Source organism: Taudactylus pleione, unplaced genomic scaffold (genome assembly GCF_031769625.1).
Source record: "Taudactylus pleione unplaced genomic scaffold, aTauple2 ptg000116l, whole genome shotgun sequence".
NCBI lineage: Eukaryota > Metazoa > Chordata > Amphibia > Anura > Myobatrachidae > Taudactylus > Taudactylus pleione.
In genome coordinates, this window is record NW_028284518.1 from 4809307 (window position 1) to 4824730 (window position 15424).

The 15424-nt window shown below is 44.7% G+C and overlaps 1 protein-coding gene across 1 annotated transcript in view; it reads right to left on the reverse strand.

The window, feature by feature from the left end:
• Nucleotides 1-14533, reverse strand: part of TMEM170B (transmembrane protein 170B) — a 58323-nt gene extending 43790 nt beyond the window's left edge. The window contains exon 1 of the mRNA XM_088471765.1: nt 14354-14533. Within this exon, the coding sequence (XP_088327891.1) occupies nt 14354-14450 (97 nt within the window). The 5' untranslated portion in view covers nt 14451-14533. The remainder of the gene's footprint in view (nt 1-14353) is intronic.
• Nucleotides 14534-15424: the final 891 nt, after the last annotated feature.

The window sequence follows — 15424 nt, forward strand, 5'->3', positions numbered from 1 at the left end:
ACAGCTTTCTATGCCATCAGACACCTCCACATGCCACTTTCTATGCCGTCACAGCCCTCCACATGTCGCTTTCTAAGCCCTCACATCCTTCCCCTTGCCGCTTTCTATGCCATCAAACCCCTCCACATGCCACTTACTATACCATCACACCCTCCACATGCCACTTACTATACCATCACACCCTCCACATGCCACTTACTATACCATCACACCCTCCATATGCCACTTACTACACCATCACACCCTCCACATGCCACTTACTATACCATCACACCCTCCACATGCTGCTTTCTATACCATCACACCCTCCACATGCCACTTACTATACTATCACACCCTCCACATGCCTTTTGCTATGCCATCAGACCACTCCATATGCCATACAGAGCCTACTATAGAACATGTAGTGGGTGATATAGTATATAGAACATGTATAGAATATGTAGTGAATAATACTTCTAAACAAGTTTATTTAGATGTGATATTGGGAATGGAGGGTGTAAGTTACTAGACTATAAAACTGAATACAATATACTCATCTCTACGCAAATTTTCAGGTCTCTGACAGCTGCAACAAGCGCGTTCTCTGTCAGAGAGGCCGAAAAATCATAGAATATAAATAGACAGTGCACAGCATGATGGGAAACACAGACGATTGTCAGATAGAGCAGGCCTTGATGTACTTTGGCAAAATCACCAATCAGAGGTGATCGCGGGGCAACATGGTAGATGTAGTTTCCTGTAAAAGCCATGCGCATGATGTCTACAGTAAAGCTGAGTCTGTTGGTGTCACCACGGAAACGCCTCTCTGCTATAAGAACGAAGCAGGGTTTTAATGAATGAGATAACTGCCAGCTGATGTGAAAACAGTACTGTACAGCAGAGGTGGCCAGCTGATCGGAGATGTGATATCCAGATGCCACCCTAAAATTCTGATTTTCAGATTTAATTTGAGGGTAATTACATCCAAATCAGGTAAACGGTGTTGTAATTCCTATACCGTTTACCTGATTTGGATGTAATTACCCTTAAATTAAATCTGAAAGTCTGCAGTTAAAGCACATCTTGTTTGTTTCATGTCAAAGCCATTGTGGTGGTGAATAGAGGCCAAAATATGAAAATTCCGTCAATGTCCCAACATTTATGCACCTGACTGTATGTGGAGGTCTGGAGCTATAGTCCCATCCGCCCCATGATTAATTTGGCCCTGCCCATTCTCCAGTGTGCACACCAGTATAGGAGATACAGAGGTATACGCATTTCAATTGCATCTCAATTTCAACTGAAGAGACATAACTGGTTTGTAATGGGATGTTCTCACATAGGCAAAGCTCTGTGATAGTCAGTGGTGCATGCAGTTTTTTTGTGGGGGTGTTTTAATATTTAATATAGACTTCTTCCCTTTCTATTCCTGACACCTCCTACTGCTTAGTCTACACTCTAACAATACAAATATAATTAAAATAACACACAAGTGTACATCATTCCCTGTAGTACAATATACACATCACAGATTATCCTGCAGGGGTTCAAGCTCCAGGCCACATGTGCATATGCAGACATGTAATTGGAAAGCTATCTCTCCCTCCCCTCTCCCACCCCCTCAACTCTTCCCTAGTGGAGCCTAACCCCAACCTCCTCGGGGGGTGCCTAACCCTAACCTCCCCTTCCCGTACCCTAAACCTAACCTTCCCGGGGGGTGTCTCCCCCTAACCTCCCTCCAGTGGTGCCTAACCCCACTTCCCGTAGTTTAACCCTCCCCAGGGGGTGCCTAACCCTAATCTCGCCCGTGGGTGCCTAATCCTAACCCCCCCATCCCCGGCTAACTGCTCATACTTAACGTTCGCTATTCTGGCAGTCGGGATGCCGGTATCCTGATGCCCTGATGGGGTATCTGCGTCGACATTATGCCGGGCGGCAGGATTACGGTATCTGTATTTTCAACTGCAGGCATCCCGTCCGCCGGCATATAAACTGCATCCCACTGAATCAGTATCTGCTGTCCCCCCTACTAGCCTGCAGTCACACACTACATAGTTCTGCTTAGTTGTAGTGGTCTAAGATGAGAATTACAACTATCTTCGAATTACACAGCTTGTTACACATGAGCAAACTGAAGAATTACATTTTACATAGAGAATACCTGTTTACTCTCCGGGAATGTCAGGGAGGCTTACAAAATTTGGGGGTAACATGCTAAGTAGCAGACTTGCGGCTTCATGTTATTTGCAGCAAATAGCTTCATCATGGCCTTGTACCCCCAAAAGTCGCAACATTGCACAACAGGGTGTGGGACCCTCACACTTCTACTTCTACAAACGGGTTTACAAGTTATCAGGTACAACCAACTGACCACTGGAAATAAACACACTCTTTTGTTCCAATCTGTCTCTGCAGCAGATATGTGGAAAGAGCTGGGACTCTGGTTATACCCATGTTGAAAAACCCTGGTCGGAGCCATGTATTTGCCGGGGTGTACTGTACAGGTGACCCAGGTCACTCCTGGCAAAAACCCTGGACCAAGCGGGTCGTGGACCTGGGTCTTCCGACCAAGGTTGGGTTTGTTCACACATAGCCATGACCCTGGTGGAGCCTCCTGCCTCTGCAACAACCTGGGTTTTTGGTGTATGTGTGAAAGGGGTACAGACTTATGTGTATAAAGTAAACCAGATATAATAATAACAAATCTGCGCTATAAAAATATATACTCAAATGTAGTGAAACACAAAGACAAAAACATATAATAAAGTAAATAAACATATAACAATCAATAGAAAATAATGTTAGGTGGGTAATTCTCCAACCATAAAAGTAAATCGATATCAAATAACTAGTGCCCCATTGCTAATCTCTCAGGATGCTGTCTATTACAAGGTGCACATAGTATAATGGTAATTAGTGTCAATCTCATAGAGGCATGAGCAGCATAAACAAGGTTGATTTTCCAGTGGGAAATATTATTACATATGTGCAAAGCAATAAGTTTATGATTGTTGTTAGTATCAGTCTTATGGAACTCTGTAGCTGATTAGCCTCCTTTCGGTGTTTGTGAGTCTCTCCCATGTCTCCGGACTGCAGGATTTTAGCTGCAGTGATAAAACGGATCCCGTTCCTTGCTGATAGTTTCACCAGGAACAAAGATAAAGCTGCTGAGATGTAATTCCATACTGGTATAAGGGAAGTAATGCACAGGTGTCTCCAGACACATTTCTATGCTAAATGTATTTTTATCAAAGGAACTGGCAAACAATGTTTTGTGTATAAAGCTGGTCACATAAACTATGTAGAGGTAGGGAATATCATTTTTCCTACTATGCAAGTACTCTGACTATACTGACATGTTATTTATATAAGTAAGGTATTGGTAATTAGGGTCCCCCAAACTGGGGCTAAGAATAATGCACCTCATAAATGAGCAAGGAAAATAAGAAATTGACTTTGTTGTTTTTGTTACTACAAAAAGGTGCAGTATGTCTAACTACTATCTCCTGGTATAAAAGTTTTTGCCAAATTCTAAACTAAATTACAATTTTTAATTACTCATTTTAAAATGGCCTACTTGATCTGATACCTGGGAAGCTTCTGAATTTAGGCGAGCTCTACTAGCCACCCTGGAACCCTGAGGCTTAATAAAATATAGGCTCCTATACAAAAAATGTGTTGTATATAGTTCATAATACATATATAAAACAAAGTATATGTATGTACATTTGGCATTCTGGTAGTTTTTAGGTCACAATTCACATATAAAATCTAAAAAACTGATTGGAGACTAGGTTTTAGCCATTCATGCTGTACTTATAAGAAAGCAAATAAATCCTCACATTCAGTGGTGACATGCAAGGGAGATATAACAGCTGAGTAGGCTGATCATGTGACTAATTAAAAAGTGGGAGGCACATAAAGAAACCGTTGTAATTCCTACACCGTTCACCTGACTTGCATGTAATTACCCTCAAATTAAATCTGAAAGTCTGCAGTTAAAGCACATCTTGTTTGTTTCATTTCAAAGCCATTGTGGTGGTTAATAGAGGCCAAAATATGAAAATTCTGTCAATGTCCCAGTATTTATGCACCTGACTGTATATATATATATATATATATATATATATAAATCAGGTGTGGTAACAAAGTATCTTCTCAAGACATGAGATATTCTTACACCATTTTATATGGCAAATTATGAATTGGGTGCACTGCTGTGTGGTATAAAAAAGTTAGGGACACTACTGCGTGGCATGATATGAATTGTGGGCACTACTATGTGCTTTATCATGAATTGTGGACACTACTGTGTGACAATATGTAAATTGATGGCACTATTGTGAGGCATAATGTGAATTGTTTGCATCACTGTGTGGCATAATGTGAATTGGGGACATTATATTACAGTACATATAATATAACATAATTATATTAAAGTATAATGATTACTGTATATATCAGCTTCAGTGACGTTTCCAAAATTTTGCCCTTCAAAATTAAAATGTGCTCTCCTCAGTGATCAGCACCCTAACCAAAAAAATCCTAGAGTGAACACTACCTATAGTATATCCCAATGCTTGCTGAGGTTATGTTTAATCTTTCCTGCTGATTGGTTGTACGGAGTGATTAAATAAATGTGTTCCTGTCTCTGCTATTCTTGTTCTTTGGGCTTAAAAAATAGTTCTCTTTCTATTCTGGCTGCGTATGAAAATGCCTGTTGGACAAGTGTAGGGTCATATTTTTGTCTATGAATTGATTGGTGAGAGTTTTAACTTGCGTGATGTATCCTTCCAACTGGGAACAGTTCCTATGTATTATGTTAATTTGGCCTAATGATAAATTTGCCAACCAGCAGTGATGGTGTCCTTCTGGATGTTATACTCCTCCTACTTACTCATAAAGAGGTTGGCATATATTAAGGCAAACCATGACCCTGATTCAGAGCCGGACGCTCTGACAGAGCGCTCTCTCTGAATCAGGGCGGCTTTTTTGTTTTATGGAGCGGCCTCCAGGTCTCGCTATCCGGGTCTCGCGCATGCGCACGACGGAGCCGGCTCCGTCGTGCGCATGCGCTCTGGGCCACCATCGACCTGGTTGCGAGCACTCAGCGCTTGCGACTGGGTCAGAATCAGGCCCCATGTTCCCATGGCAGTACCTGTGGTCTGTAAATTAAATGTATCATTAAACCGTACGTAGTTTTATATTAATATGTAGTTGACTGATGTAATAAGGAAGCCTATTTGTGATGGTGTTGTTCAGAAAATAATTCTTAAGGCTTAGATTCCTAATGAAGAATTGTTGGGCTGTTTTGAGGGGGCAAATTTTAGGACCTTTAGAATAAATGTTTTGTATTGGTCATTGAGTGTTATCTCGCTCAGGTTGAATATACCCTGTTTAATTTGGGTATTGTCTGTCAGCTAAGTAATCCTGGGGTATGTGCAGTGACGCATTAATGGCATGGTTGTCAATGGGCATGCTAGGTTTTCCATCAATTACTCTGCCACTGCATCAGGACTGTGTTAACATCATCTGATTATAACAAATAAAACAATGTTGCAGCACATTGGGTTGGGTTGGGTATGGGATCCCTGCGATCGGTATGCTGGCGGTCATAACACAGACAGCGGCATCCCGACAGTCACAATCCCAAACCAATAAGGTTACTGTCCTAACCCTAACCCTCCCCCAACCCACCTTTCCCGCAGCCTAATCCTAACCCTCCCCCCCTGCAGCCAAACACTAACCCCCCCCACCACCACAGCCTAACCATAACCCTCCCCTAGTGCCTAACCCTAAACTTAACCCTAATACAGTCGAGATTCTGGTGCTGAGATTCCGACTGCTGTTGGGATTCCAGCGACGGTATTCTGAGTGCCAGCATCCTGGCCACCAGGATGGTAACTACATACTTACATTCCCTCCGTGCTCCCCAGGTCTTTCATCCTCATAGAATTCATGCTTTGGACACTGAGGAGCTCAGACACAAAGACCAGCCTCAACCATGCACATAACTCGGAGCAGCAATCAGTGACCCTTGTCACCCTGCCAATAATTCTGGGCTGATTCAGTAAGGATCGCAACTGCGATTGCAATATCCATTACGCACACAGGCCCTGATTCAGAGCCGGACGCTATTTGCGAACGGTCATTCTGAAAAAGGGGCCAGCTATTTAAATTGAGCGCTCGCTCTTTGCGGTCTGTTGACGCCTCTATGTCTGAGCGAGCGAACGAAACATGCGCTCGCTATTTTGTAAAGACGCCCCCTGGCAGTTCGCATCATACGTCTTCTCCGCTATTTATTAGATTAATCGAGTACATCGAAAGGCATCTGAACTGCTCGCAGTGCTTGTGAACTGCGAGCAGTTCAGGGTAAAAGACAACCAAGTGACGTGGTCGATGACGCTGCTTTGTTAATTATGCACTCCCATTAAACGCCCGTGTTGACCATTTGGCACGCCTGCGTTCGGATCTCCACTCCCCGTTTTCAAGCACCTTCCCCTGTTACCACCCACAAACGCCTCATTCTGTCACTCAAATTCGCCCTCGCTGCTTTGGGAGCGCACGATTTCCGACTGCAATGACTGGTTGGCGCATGCGCATTACGACCCATACGCATGCGCAGATGTGCGGACATCGCTCGGAGCAAGCGAGCGGCCGCTTACGAGCGGCTCTGAATCAGGCCCACAGTCTCACTGCGATCATCTGCTAATCCATTGCGATTGCTATGCCGCCGCTGCACTACATAAGGACGCCCACTTTACCTTACACACATCCGTAATGTTTAGCAAGACTGTGAAACCATCGGTGCAAACGAGTAGCATCACAGCATTATGAACACTTGCACAAGCCCTGACCTTACTCAGAAATTGCCAACACACGCTATCAGGCCTCAGGCTGCGTACGGCATTGCAGTGGATCATTTATGCACACCCCGGCCGACCACCCCCCATCACCACCCACAAACGGCACTTCCTGTCGATCACTCTGTGACGGGTCTGCTTAGTCACTGCGATCGCAGTCCCGATCGCAGTGGCCATTTTGTGCACGCGCACTGTGATACATACGCATGCGCAGAACGCAACAATCATCCGATTGCGTGCATATTAGCAACTGCGTTCCTTGCTGAATCAGGCCCCATGTGCTAAGACTGCTTGCAACTCTCAGGTGCCACCTACTTTACTGGTGTTCTTAAAATCTGAAACATTAATATGTTTAATGAGGTAGTTACTAAGAAACCATACATGGACTATAGATTCACAAGTAACTAGTACTTGGTCATGATTACTCCTGAAACTATAGTCCAAATAGGTTTTCTTATTCATTTTTAAAGCTGTACTTGTTCGAAATTAAATGATAACAATGCGTTAAAACTTATTAAAAACTGTAACTGTGTCAATATGGAAAGTGCCAAACACTTCCAGAGCGTTGGGCCTCAAACTACTTTTCTCCCACCTTCAATGCCCCATGCACCTGCTCACTAGCAAAACACATCTCCCAACTGTCCTACAGATTAAACAAAAGTCCTGATTGTTCTGAACAGTACTGCCTACAATTGGGACAGTTGAGAGTTACTCTTTGAGAGTTCATTTAACAAAAATTTACATTATGGTCATGGGGGGGAGAGATAAAGAGCGGAGATATAAAGTACCAATCAATCAGCTCCTAACAGTCTTTAAATAAATCACTTTATCTCTCTCCATGCTTTTACAAAGCTTCCCCATAATCTATTACACTATAAAGAGATTCATCATAAAAAAGAAATAAGAATGATACCAATGTCACATGCTTCAATAAGGTTACTCTACTCTGTGATAAAGGGTTACTTTTTGCAATCACAGTTATCTTGCCTGTCATACTGTAAAAAATATAAATAAAATAGAAACCCCTTCCTGACCAGGCTCTGCTACTTAGCATCATTCACAGTTCTCTTGGGATGGGGAAGGGACTTTGGCCCTGATTCAGAGCCGGACGCTCTGACAGAGCGCTCGCTCTGAATCAGGGCCGTCCATCTTGTTTTTCAGAGCGGCCTCCTGGCCGCTCGCATAGCTGTGGGTGGTCAAGACCATCGCGACCATCGGGCTTGCGCCGAGACCCTAATGGTAGGGTCTCGTTGCCGCAAGCCCCAGAGTGCTTTCGGCTCTAACAGAGTCAAAAGCACACCCACTGACATCACTTGTAATGTCAGTGGGGCCGGCCCCAGACGGTAGATGTTCCCATGGGAACGCCTCCTTCTGGGCAGCCACGCCCCCGGCCCACCCACCAAAGGGGGCGTGCTGTCACTCAACATCGACAGCATGCCCCTTTTGGTACGAGACCCGGAGCGACGGACTGCCCGTCGCTATCGGGTCTCGCGCATGTGCACGACGGAGCCGGCTCCGTCATGCGCACTGGGCCACAATCGACCCACTTGCGAGCTCATAGCGCTCGCAAGCGGGTCTGAATCAGGCCCTTTTCTTCATAATATTGACAATGACAAAATGATGACATATTCAAAATGTGGACATTATACATGTCTACAATATGAATATATCAACATTAGAGTTAGGTTTAGGCTGTGGTTTGGGTTAGGCTGCAGTTAGGGTTAGGTAGTATGGTCAACATTGTCACCGTCGACATGTGAACCATGTTGAAATTATGTCAGTGTTGACGTATAACCTGTCGGCATTCACAATCTCGACATTCAGACAATGTTGATATTATGTATCAACATGCTAAATGTTTTACTCATCACCAGAGGCTACTCTATTGTCATTCTCTTCCAACTCTCTGCTGCTTGTGACACAGTGGACCACCCTCTCCTCATTCAAATCCTTCACTCCCTTGGTCTATGTGATACTGCCTTCTCTTGGCTGTCCTCCTACCTATCTGACCTTTCCTTCTCCTCTTATGACTCCTCTTCCACCCCAATTCCATTAACAGTAGGTGGCCCCCCAAGGATCTGTTCTTGGACCTCCCCTATTCTACTACACATCCCAACATGCCCTGCCACAGTTTTGCTATTTGGCCATGCTAAAACTGTTGCAATGCATGCTGGGATTTGTAGTTCAACAACAGCTAGAGGGCCTCTTATTGCCCACCCCTGGTCTAGTGTGTACCCAGCATAAGACTGAGCTGATCATCTTCACACCCTCCTGCATAACCTCACCTCCCACAATTTAATTATTTGTTGATGCACAACCATCTCCTCTAGCACCCAACTGCGCTGTCTTGGAGTTATCCTTGACTCCCGCCTCTCCTTCAAATCACACATTCATTACCTTTCTCAGTCCTGCCGTTTCCATCTCAAAAAATGTTTTCCAGGATCAGACCCTTTCTCACCCTGAATGCTACTAAGACCCTCATTTACTCACTGGTCTTCTCCAGAATGGACTACTGTAACCTCCTCCTATCTGGCCTCCCTGACTCCCACCTCTCTCCACTCCAATCTGTATAGCTAATTAAACCGGAATTAAAATGCGTGTCTTGGAACCCTGAGTGACCCTTTCAAAACACTCTACATCTGTCTCCCCTCTCCTACAAGCCATATACTGGCTCCCCCTCCCCTTCAGAATCCAACTCAAGCTTCTCACACTCACATACAAAGCCCTCAGAAAATCCTTTTCCATTTACATCTCTGACCTCATCTCCCTTCACACACCCGTCCGCCCACTTCACTCCACAAATAGCCCCTGCCAATTGAGTACTTCCTCCCACTCCCATCTCCAAAATTTTGCCTGTCCTGCTCACTTCCTCTGGAATTCTCTCCCTCTCTCTATCAGACTATCCACATCTCTACTAACCTTCAAACGAGCTGTCAAGGCCAACTTCTTCATCAAAGTCATCCAGCTCTCAGCCTTACCCATAGAAACATGATCCTTCCTCACTGTTTACCCCATCTGAGTCACACATGTCTGTCTGCCTCTCCCCTTAAGAATGTAAGCTCTCACGAGCAGGGCCCTCTTCCCTCATGTGCTTCTCCTTACCTTACTTATACTATCATTTGCTCCTAACTCCCCACAATGGCACCTAACACTTAGTTGCTGAGACCCTGCTGCTTATTTAAGTGTTATGATTGCTGATACATCAAAGTTTAGAAACCATGGCCTTGTCCTGCACTGTTTTATATTGTTAATCAGTGGCGTCAACCCTGCCGAGGGGTGACACCAAGGTGCAGACTGCAGACTCCCCCTCAGAGACAGCAGCCGGGTGCTGCACTGTAGTAGTAAGTGCAGCACTCGGCTCTTGACACTGTGAGGTTTCCGGCACTGCACACAGGGCAGTCCGCACCTCCTGCACCACCTGGGGATCCCCCCCCCCCAGTAAAAAGCATGGGAGTCGGGACTATGGGGAAGATTAGGCCACGCCCCTTCTGCATGGCCGCGCCCCTGTTCGCGAGGCCATATACCTTTTCGGCGGCTACGCTGCGAGCACAGCATTGATCCCCGCACCAGTTCACACCGCGGGGAGGGACGCCACTATTGTTAATAACGTTTTTTTGTGTGCTCATTAGCTTATGTACTTGGGGCCCAGTCGAGCAGCCCAGCATTTCAACCTGGGTAACGAGCAAGGTTGAACACGAGTTCAACCCAGCTCGTGGTGCGGTGTGAACGGGTCCCTTCACTACATAGGGAGAGCCGGCGCTTGGAGATGAGATTATCTCCAAGCGCTTGCTCAGCAGCGATGGCAGTGACGTCATTGCCAGGTCTGGCCGCCAGTCTGAAAGGGGTCTTTCACCCGGGATTGACGAATGTACAAATCCCGGGTCACCCGCCAATTGCGATCTGAAAGGGGTATAAGAGAGCTGTAAAACATTCACTGTAAGGGGTCCCTGAGGATTGGAGTTGAGAAACACTGCTTTATGTATTTTATTAATAATTATTTTTTGCCACCTTATTCAGTAAATATTTTTTTAGGCCCTCACACTATTTTCTGTTGTGTAGAAGCTCATACACTTACTTTTCTTGATCTGACATAGTACAAGGTAATAGGGAGAACTTTTTTGCCCTCACTTGTAGCCTTCACAAACATATAGCGACCCTCCTGATCACATTTTACATTGTAGTGAATATATTTGCTAAACAGTATAATAACCCTTTTCATTTTAAACATAAAAGAGGACTCTTTAAAATCACTTATTCAGTTGTCTTTCAAAGCATTAGGGTCAGATGTACACCAATATATCTAAGTGCAAAGATTTATGCTGATATAAGATATTTTTCATTTTAGTGGTCACTCAGGGTTTCAAGACACACGTTTTAATTCCGATGTAATTTGTGTACTGTCCCAAATCGTGGAATCAGCAGAATCCTGTTTAATATTGACCAGTACTTGACGTCAGCATTCTACAAGAACATTTTACATTACACATAAAAATCCTATCAAGCCAGAAGAGGAGGAAACCATGAAAAGTACACTCAGGGGGTTTATTTATCAAGCAATGATAACCCCTTTTTCCAGCATCTTCGCCAAAAAAAAGGGTTATCGCCGCTTCTCCATATTTACAGAGAGGTAAACATAAGAGAAAACGCTGTTTTTTTAGATTTTAGTGCCATCCCTATAGCCCTCTAATACAGTCAATTTATCTAGAGATGAAAAGCACTGCTCGTCATGGCTAGTATTAATAGCATAACATCATCTCATATTGGTGTTATACCTCCTAACAGGTCCTAACGGCGCTGGGATTCTCCTGGAGATTCTGCTGTGCATATGAAACCTTTTCGACTTGCATATGCGCAGTACAGTTATAAGTACAGAGAAATGGTCGGTGGATTTCACAGTCAGAGTTCTATTGCTGGAGAGCTGTTTTTGTCACACTACCTTTCTGTCAGGTTGCAATGGTGAATTACTCTGGAAATCTTTTATCCACCGCTGTTGCTTGCAGTGAGTTGGATACTTAGGGGTCTATTTACTAAGCAGTGTTAGGAGACAGAGTGAAAAGTGATAAGTCTGTGATAAGGGGCTCTATTTATTAACATTATTTTTACTAAAATAAAGTGAAAAAGGGTGTTTTCACACCCTTTTCACATAATTTTAGTTTCACCTGTAGTTATTACAGGGCAATTGGAGTAGAATTAGTAAAATTCTACTCCAACCCCCAGTATCACTTATTTTTAGTAAAGCAGATCGCATTTCCCATAATTGTAATGGGAAATGTGATCCGACCTAAGTTACTAAAAATAAATTGTAAAAAAATACCGGGGGAAGCCCTGTGATAATAACGCCACCTGGAGGTGGCGTTATCCAGGGTCTCCCCCGGTTACCGGGCTCCCACTTTGCTCTAACGGGGAGAGCAGAGGCGGGAGGCGGTACCAGTAATCAGCTATGTGGTCTAAGCAGACCGCAAGCTGATTACTGTAAAAAATAGAAAAAAAAAATTAAACATTTTTTTTTTTTTTACTTACCTGAATCCAGGGACCGGTGATCGGGCCTCCGGTGATGGCTCCTCTCCGGTCAGCTGGTCTCCCATAGTACACTGGGGCCCGGTCATCAGGTGATCGGGCCCCAGTGCAGTATGGGAGATCACCTGATCGGGAAGCCAGGAGAAGATCACCGGAGGCCAGGAGGATGCAGGTAAGTGTAATGAAGGGAGGGGGGGTCGCGGGGGTCCCACGATCGCGAGGGGTGGGGCTTAGCGCCGGGGGGCGGGGCTTAGCGTCGGTGGGGGGTAGTAGCGGTGGTCGGTCGGCGCATGTGCGGGCTCTTAGTCGCGGTATTTTTTCCGAAAATACCGCGACTAGAGTGCGGATGGGATCCGCAGGGACAGAGCTTTATCGCAAGCTCTGTCCCTGCAAGGGATTTATAGTAAATCCCTGTGATATTGCCTAAATTCGCAATGCGAATTCACTCGGTAATATCACACTACAATCCGCATTCAATATGCGGATTGTAGTAAATAGAGCCCAAGGTGTCACCAATCAGCTCCCAACTGTCATCTCATAGGCTGTTTTTGAAAAATGACAGTTGAGAGCTGATTGGCTGGCACCTTATCACAGACTTATCACTTTTCACTCTGTCTCCTAACACTGCCTAGTAAATAGACCCCTTAATTATTGGGGGCTGCACGAATGAATAGAACCCTTAAAGCAGCACAGACAGTGTAATGGTTAGCATTACTGCCTCACAGCACTGAGGTCATGAGTTCAATTCCCACCACAGCCAATTCACCACAGTTCAATTCACACCACATCACTGTGCAGAGTTTGTATATTCTCCATGTGCCTGCGTGGGTTTCCTCCGGGTACTGCGGTTTCCTCCCACATTCCAAAAATATACTGGTAGGTTAATTGACTCCCAACACAAATTAAACCTAGTGTGTATGTGTGTGCGCATTTGTGAGAGGGAACATAGACTGTAAGTTCCACTGGGGCATGGACTGATGTGGATGGCCAAATATTCTCTGTAAAGTGCTGCGGAATATGTGTGCACTATATAAATAACTGGGAATAATATAGAGAACCATACATTTTAGTCATTGACTATAATAAGAGTCCTAAAACAAATTGCAAACCGAAAGCTAAAAGGGGTCTATTTACTAAACAGTGTTAGGAGACAGAGTGAAAAGTGAAAAGGTGCCAGCCAATCAGCTCCCAACTGTCATTTTTAAAACACAGCCTGTGAGATGACAGTTGGGAGCTGATTGGCTGGCACCTTATCACTTTTCACTCTGTCTCCTAACTGCTTTGTAAATAGACCCCATAGTGTGAATATTAATTAAATTGGAACAAAGATCATACTTTGTATGCAGAGGCTGTGCTAATATACAAAAGGTACCCTTACACTATTCCAAGCCTGCCCCAATTACCAAGAGCCAAGTGAAAGAGCTAAAGCTATTGCTATGGTCTTCAAAATGCCAAGAGTTTCTTACTATCTGGCTGAAGCAGTTGAGCCACTGCGGTTGCATTGCTATTTATTAGGACTGCATACTCTAACATCTACTCACCACATTAATGTATAATTAGAGTAACTGACTGATGGGATGGAGCAAACTACTGGGCATGATACCTGTGAAGTCTAATAATAGTTTTATATGTATTATTTTATGCATCTTTTATTGATATTTACATTTTGTGAATATAGTAACTTGGTTATCAGTACAAACATAGTATATATATGTTGTACAGTTTATATGACTTTAACATAATTTTATTTTGTAAATATGTTTATTGAAGAGGGGAGGGGGCATATTGATGAAGTAAATGGATAGAGTGAGTCATACTCTCATCGTCATCCCTTACGGTTTCCTCGGTTAAAAGCCACAATTTCTAGCAAGAATTTTACCTCTACCCAATGTGGGTACAGATCACTAGTGTACATTAATAGGACAGTGGTCCGTGCAGGGTAGGTTATGGTAATCCCCGCTTACTGTTATAAATATGGATATGACACTCACCGGTCAGGGTCCTCAGTACTGTCCCGTGTGCCCATAGGCTCAGCACTTGCTGCACGGACAGGTTGATCATTGACAGGTCCTCCTTCTCCGCCTTCATTCTCCTGCCCTGCCTGGTCCTCCGCTAGCAGGGTGCTGGAGGAAGAGGGAGAGGTGTGAGTCCCGGAGCTCCCAGAAAGCTGCTGCTCCTCCTCCTCCAGCAGCAGCACAAGCAGTTCCAGCAGCAAGAGGCCAAGCAAGGATGGCCTGGGTATGAGAGGGGGACGCAGCTGGACCGGGGAGGAAAAGCAGCCTCGCAGGGGAGACATTGAGGAAGAGGACTGCTGCTGCAAGGCCCCCCCAGCCTTGCACGACCAGCTCTAGTAGGCAGAGTTAGTTGCTACCGTCTAGGGCAACGAGCAACAACAGACCTGGGAGCGCTGTATGTGCACCGCACCGAGCTAAGCAGCAGCCAACCTGCATCCTCCTTCACCATCATCATCATCACCAGCATCAGCTGTCCCCTCCTCCTCCCTCATCATCACCCGAGTCACCCACCATCATCCTGGAGGTGGATCTAGCGGCAGAGACGTGCACAGGCAGCACTATAAGGGGAGTAGGTTGGTGGCTGTCCTGTTATTATCTCTGTCCTTTCACCTATTCTTTGTACAGTGCTGTGTAATATAGTAAATACAAGGCAATAATAATAAATATAATAATATTCTATAGTGTTCTTACTCTATTATTAAAAATATGTATATGGCAAACGCTGGGCCTGATTTAGAGTTGGACACTGTTGGAATCGTACCTGCAATATTTTCAGCTGCGGATTTGCGGAATTATGCTAATGGAATAATGGCCAGGCTGAGACGCCTACCAGACCATTCGCAAGCTGTCCACAACTGTGTACACATGTAGCATGGGACGCAGATCATGCAAACATCGATCCATGAGTAAGCCTATAGTCATTCAGAATGGTTGCCGTAACTGAGATACTGGAGCCATGTTTTTAGCATATGGGATCGCAGATGCAGGATGTGACGCCCCCAAAACAATTGAGTCAATGCTGCGTTTCTAGCTGACACTCCCGTTGCC